General features: G+C 39.0%; 1 protein-coding gene across 1 annotated transcript in view; it reads right to left on the reverse strand.

The window, feature by feature from the left end:
• The window catches only part of CCDC170 (coiled-coil domain containing 170), a 77156-nt gene extending 70838 nt beyond the window's left edge, over positions 1-6318 (reverse strand). Inside the window, exons 1-2 of the mRNA XM_004368825.3 lie at positions 5756-6318; positions 3981-4237 (exon numbers count right to left, since the gene is read on the reverse strand). Of these exons, the coding sequence (XP_004368882.2) occupies positions 3981-4237; positions 5756-5977 (479 nt within the window). The 5' untranslated portion in view covers positions 5978-6318. The remainder of the gene's footprint in view (positions 1-3980; positions 4238-5755) is intronic.
• Between the last annotated feature and the right edge of the window lie 764 nt (positions 6319-7082).

A 7082-nucleotide genomic window follows, 5' to 3' on the forward strand; every position in this document is an offset into this window, starting at 1 on the left:
GGTAAGAGGAAGAGTGATCCTGGATGTTTCATTTTCCAGCATTGTGTTGTGCTCTGTAAGGATTAGTTAAGGCATTCCCTGGTTCACGGCCAAACATAATTGTAGTAAAAAATACATCAGGCCAATAGGGAACATTCCCACCTCTGAAAAACAGAGGCGCTCAATCACCACCAAAGATCATTACTTATTTTAACACACCAAGAGTCTTTAAAGAGCGTTGGAATTATTCAGTCTAGGAAAATCAATAGATTCATGCTCTGTGATGAATATTTGATTTCAAATCTCAGATAGGTTTGTTGAAATAGCAGAGTCTATTTCTAATGCTTTAAATGTTAGAGACTAAAAGATCATCAAAAAATAGGCATATTTTAAAGGCAAATTAGGATCATTTCAGTAATTTGGCAGCATTTATTGCAGTTCCCTAGGTAACAAACATGATTATTGCTTTCCCTTTTTACCATGTTGAGTGTTTACTGCAAATTCTTTTACCCTATTCAAAGATTAACAAAGCATATAATTGCATAGACTCAAAAGCATATCATATTTCTATTTAGAAAAACGTGTAACAATAAAAAACCACCATCAATATATCTCTGAGTCCTTATTTTCAGCATATGAAAGGTATTCAGTCTTTTGGACCCATAAAAGGCACAGTTAGAGCTACAGCTCTGACTGATTTACATATATGACCCATACATGAATCCCAAGGTTTCAATCTGATTTATCCATGCCAAGGGTCTCAACTACTTTCAACTCTATTTGCATCTCACTTTAGCTCAACAACCAAAGTTCCAGGAATATACCTTAAGGACACAACTACATAAACGTGAAAACATTAGTGCACATGGATATTCATGGCAGCTTGGTTTATAATGCTTTTTAAAGGGGAACTAAATGTCTATAGGAACTGCAAAGGGAACTGGTTAGGTCAATTATGTTATCTCAGGCAATGATCATCATAGGCCTTAAAAATGATACACTGATATCTACAACATATTATTCAGTAAAAATAGTACATTACATGATGTCATCTTTGTACAACTGCCTGAAAATATGTTCAACAAAATGTAAACTGTAGGCTTTTTGCAATCATAAAGTTCTGAGTAATTTTTAATTTCTTCGTAACATTTTTCTGCATTTTTGTTTCTTTCTTTTACAAGGTGCATCATTTTTATTATTCATTTAGTTAATAAATATGTATCCAGCCCCTACTATGTGCCAGGCCCTATTAAAGGTGCTAAAGATATAGTAGTAAACAAAACAGATTTAAAAAAATCCTTGCCCTCATGGAGCTTTCTATTGAAAAGACAGAAAACAATCAAAACGTTAACATATATACAATACCTAGCATGTTAGAAAAGGGCTGGAGAGAGAAAAATAAAGCAGGAAAGAAGGATAAGAAATATTTGAGGGTAAAATCTTAGATGTAGTGGCCATGGAAGACCACAGAGAAGGTGACCTTGAGTGAAGACCCAAATTAAGTAGAGGGGCTGGGCATGCCATGTTGGGGGAAGAACTTTCTAGGCATAGGGATTAGCAACTGCAAAGATGCTGAGGTAGAATTACACCTGGCATATTCAAGGGACAGGAAAAAAGCCAGTGAACTAGGATGGGAAGACTAAAGGAGAGAACAGGAGTAAAACCATGTCCGAATGAACCTTTTAGGTCATAGGAAATAGTTTGGGTATAGGGGAAGTCATTGGAGGGCTCTGTGCTGAAGGCTGACTTGATCTAACTTGCACTTTAACAGGACTGCTCTGGCTACAGGGAGCCACAAGCAGAGCAGGAAAATTGCTTAACAGGCTATTATAATAATCCAGGTGACAGATTACAGTGGCTTGGACCAGGTTAGTGGCAACGAGGGTGGCAATGGGAAGTAGTCAAAATTTAGATTTATTTTTAAGGTAGAGATGATGGGTTTTGCTGATGGATGAGATATGGAATGTGAAAGAGAAAGAGAACCAAAAATGACAGCAAGATTTTTGGCTTGATCAACTGGAAGAATTGAATTATCATTAAATGAAATAAGGAAATGTGCATGAGGATTTTGCAGGAACACCAGGGCATATCAAATTTGAGATGCCTATTAGACATCTGATTCCCTGGGTGGTGCAAATGGTTAAGCACTTGGCTGCTAACTGAAAGGTTGTCATCTTGAATCTACCCAGAGATGTCTCATAAGAAAAGCCTGGAGATCTACTTCCAAAAGATCATAGCCATTGAAAACCCTATGGAGCACAGTTCTACTCTGACACACATGGTGTCACCATGAGTCGGACTCAACTGGATGGCAACTGATTTGATTTGATTTTGGTTTATTGGACATCCACGTGGAGATGTCCAGTAAGTAGTAAGACGTGTGGGTTTTGAGTTCTGGGAAGAGATACTCGCTAGATATATAAATTTGGTACTCATCAACATTTAGATGATCCTTAAAGCCATGAAACTAGATGAGCTCAACAAGAGAGCAAGTTTAGATAGAAAAGAGAACAGACTCAAAGCCTGAACCTGGGGCACGCCAACAATTGGAAGTCAAGGGGATGAGGAGGAACAAGCGCAAGAGACTGTGATAGAGTAGTTAGAAAGGTAAGATAAAAAGTAGGCACTGGAAGCCAGAGAAGAAAAATGGCTCAAGGAGAGAGATCAACTGTGACTAATGCTGCTGACAGGTAGAGTAAGAGAAAACTGACCATTTAACTTGGCAATGTGGGGTCATTGGTGATCTGAATGAGTGGTTTCAATGGGGTAGATTCAATAGAAAATGGAGGGGAGTGTCATGGATTGAATTATGTCCCCCAAAAAACGTGTGTATCAATTTGGCTAGGCCATGATTTCCAGTATTATGTGGTTGTCCTCTATTTTGTGATTGTAATTTTACATTAAAGAGGATTAGGGTGGGATTGTAAAACCACTCTTACCCAGGTTGCATCCCTGATCCAATGTAAAGGGAGTTTCCTGGGGGTGTGGCCTGTACCACCTTTTATCTCTCAAGAGTTGAAAGGGAAGCAAGCAGAGAGTTGGGGACCTCATACCACCAAGAAAGCAGTGCCAGAAGCAGAGCGTGTCCTTTGGACCTGAGGTTCCCACACTGAGATTCTCCCAGACGAAGGGAAGATTGATGACAAGGACCTTCCTCCAGAGCTGACAGAGAAGGCCCTCCCCTGGAGCTGACACTCTGAATTTGGACTTGTAACCTACTAGACTGTGAGAGAATAAATTTCTCTTTGTTGAAGCTATCCACTTGTAGTATTTCTGTTAAAGCAGTACTAGATGACTAAGACACGGGGGATTGGAGGCTGTGAGTACACAAGTATTTAAGAGTTTTGCTGTAAGTGGAAGAAGAGAAAGAGGACAGGAGCTAGAAGTGAGGTTGGTCAAGTGTTGGTTTGTTTTTTTAAGATGGAATCCAAAAAATAAATATCAATTATTTTATCAATAAAGATATTTTAAGTCGTTACATGTAAAATTTTAAAAGTCTATTTTAGAAACAGCTATTATCGATTGTCTCAATAATCATTTTTTGTCCGAACTAAGAATGGAAAACCTCAGTTTCATGAGTTCTCTAAATAAATTGGCAATAAAACTTAGTGAGAAGTGCTCAGGGTGGTCTGGGTCCAGGGTATTTTTATAACTCGTTTCTGAATATCTGCTTCCCTACTACTCACCTGCCTCAAGCTAAACCTGCAATTGGGGGAAATCTCCCAAGTTGTTTATAGAAGAATTTGCAGCCCTGATCATTAGGACAGAAACATGCTTAGGACAATTCTCTATTTGTTGAGACTCTTGATGACATTTCAAAATGGGCTTGGGAAAATTTTTCAATACTCCAAAGATATTTGATTGAAGTAAAAAAAAATTTTTTTAATTGAGTTTCAGGACCAAATGATGCAAAATGTCAGTCCATTCAAAGGTGTATCCTGCTATCAGACGCTAGTATTTTACCATTAAATAAACTGAGAGATACACTTAAAAATCCTTACTGCAATTTTTCTTCTAAGTCTATAACTTTCTTCTTTAACCCCTGGTTCTCCTTGATGGCAGAGTGAGCTGTGATTTCTGTTCTAATTTTAGAAGAAGAAAGTGCTACTGATTCTTCTTCTAGCTCCTGAACTCTGTCTCTCAAGGAAGTGAGGAGAGATGATTTTCTGGCGTTGTTTTCTTTATAGCTCTCCATTTCAGCTTTCAACTCTTGACAGGAAACTTCTTTAGAAAGCATCTTGGACCGGAGGTCTCGAAGCTGACATACAAAAGAAGCAAAAAGAGGAAAAGGAATTTAATCATATAAATTTGAAATACCTTTAAGAAACTCAAAACCAAAATTTAAATTTCACTCCTTTATTCATGACTTAATCTAACTTTATTTTCTTTTCTTTGTATTTGTATCTGTATTACCAAATGGGAAATTATACCCTGATAATGGACTTCATACTCTGTCCTTTTCAAAACCAATTGAGCCACAGCTTGTGTTGATTTAGTCTCACTCAAGAGATATTTGTGGTGCATTTTGCAAAAAGCAATAAAATATTTTGCAATGATAACCCATTTTCTAAATCCTTATGGTTGTTGTTGCTGCTGATGAACAATTAAACAAGAAACTCCCAAGCCATGCTATTCGTGATTGCACAGCCACAACTATTTCCCCAATAAAAGCAAACTATTCAATATATCACTAGGCTTTTCCCACTTACCTTCTGGATCTTCATTGTGGGTGACAAAGAAAACTAATATTCAGACTTCTGAGAAAATATAGCAGAAAAGGAAAATCCTTATAGGATTTATACAAAGGAAGCACTTTAACTTTTATGAATTTTGTGGCATCAAAACACTGAACCATGTTTTATGTGTTGTATTGAAGTTAAGATGTCAGGTCTACCATATAAGAAAATCTGATGAATACATGTACTTCTTAGGAACCATGAGTATGCACACATACATTCACACACACACACACACACACACACACACACGTTATGGACGCATCTTTCAGTTGGGTTCTGGCACCCTTTGTCAAACTACTAGTCACCTCATAGCTATGCCTAGGACTGCTCAGGGCCACTAGGCTCTGAACAGGATGAGTCCAGGGAAACTCTCTCAGAAACTCCACTACAGACCTGATCTAGCCTTGAATTGCCAGAGTATACATCCCAATCATCTTTCTAGAATTTTCCCAGCCAATCATAACTACCACAGGAAAGGAATTCAGAATTACCTCACAAGAGCTCCATATTTAAAGAAGATATTCCAAGTGGTGCTAAAAGTTCTCCAAAGCCTATGCGATTTCTACTCAATGTCCTCGGGTGCCCCCAGATACCTCAAGGCTGTGGAGCTCCTCTGAGATGCAGGATTCAGGCAAAGCCACCCTGTGTGCTGTACTTTGAAGCACGGCAAAGGCATAACCTTTCAGGGATTCCCTACAACTAAGGGGTAGGCAGAGCCCTGGTGGTGCAGTGGTTAAGAGCTACGGCTGTTAACCAAAAGGTCAGCAGTTCAAATCTACAGCCACTCCTTAGAAACCCTATGGGGAAGTTCTCCTCTGTCCTATAGGGTCGCTATGAGTCAGACTCAAGAGCAATGGGTTTGGTTTTATTTTTTGGCAAGGTGTAGGCACATAATAAGATTAAAAAAAAATACAAACTTTGCCAAAAGCTTTGAATCTGTATCCTATGGTCCTATTTTTTACCACCTCCCATCTCTACTCTACTCTGTAAGAAGCTAAAAAGGTCCGTTTCTGAATGAATAGAGTACATAATCTTACCTCAGACTGAGCACATTTAAATTTGACCAAAGTTGCTGCAAGTTCACTTTGAGCATTTTCAGCCACATTCCGATAGTGGTTTAGTTGCTCCCGAGTGACTGGGACTTCCAAAAGATGATCGTAAGTTTCCTGGTAAGGTTCCCCCAGAAGACAAAACATAAAGAGTGTGTTAAACAATCTTTTCTGCAAGGCTGTGCAAAACAAGATTAAAGACAGAGGCATTCTTTGTGTTCCCAATATGTGGCGAATGCTACCTGGAGCAGTGGTTTGTTTTGTTTTCAGATCATTCTACTCTCATTCTCAAAATTCAAAATGACTTCTAGTGCTTCTCGGTTTGCTCTGTTGACTGTCTGAGTCTTCGCGGCAAATGCCAACTCTAAATTCTCCCTTTCCCAATCAAGAATGTCTCCTTACTTGTCCCTGCCTAAGTACATCCTCTACCGCCTTCAAACCCATCTCAAACCTCACCTTCCACAGGTAGTCTTTCCAGGACCAACACACAGGCCCAGATTACCCAATAAGCCAGGTACACATGAGCCCAATTGTGCCTTCCCACCAGTCTGCAGTGCACAATTTCACCTGCCCTCCACCACAGTGCAAGCCGCGCATACCGTGTTTACTGGTTAATCTGCCCCTGCCAACATATAACGGTTTCCTAATTTTAAACCACACAGTATCCCCTTGTTCTGTTCGAACAACTGGCTCTTGGTCTATGTACAAATTCCTCATGAGCACAATTAAGTGTTCTGGAATTTCCATTCTTCAAAATGTTATCTATAATTTGTTATAATCCTCACAGTTTAATGCCTTTGCATAGTCAACACACAGACTTCTACAAAACAGGAATTACTCCAGTACTTTCTTCACAATCATGTGTATGAACTATTCAGACAGTGGATAATACAAAAGCCCCATCATGGTAAATGTTAATAGTATTATCCTGAAGAATGTGAAGTACAATTGCAGAGACAAATGATACACTCCCCCAGAATGGTAGTGGGGTTCAGCATTTTAGAATTGGTCTTTGCATAAAAAGGCCCTCAGCAGAAGTTGAAGGAATTTAAAGGGTTTCCTTTCACGAAACTCAAATGGTACTGCTGATCTCTGCCCAGAACCAAGGGTTGTCAAAGAACTGTCCAAGAGACTCAGTGCTAAACCCTATGAAACTAGGAGACAGTGTCCACTGTTCTGTTTCCAGGCTTCAAAGATTATCAGCTCATCTCTTGTCTATTGAACAAAGTGTTTCATTTGTTTAGCAAGAAGATCGTGTGACTTCAACGTAAAAGTCTGTCTCCTTCATAATTCTTCACAATGCCTTTTATTCTCA

Source organism: Trichechus manatus, unplaced genomic scaffold (genome assembly GCF_000243295.1).
Source record: "Trichechus manatus latirostris isolate Lorelei unplaced genomic scaffold, TriManLat1.0 scaffold00002, whole genome shotgun sequence".
NCBI classification, from domain to species: Eukaryota; Metazoa; Chordata; class Mammalia; order Sirenia; family Trichechidae; genus Trichechus; species Trichechus manatus.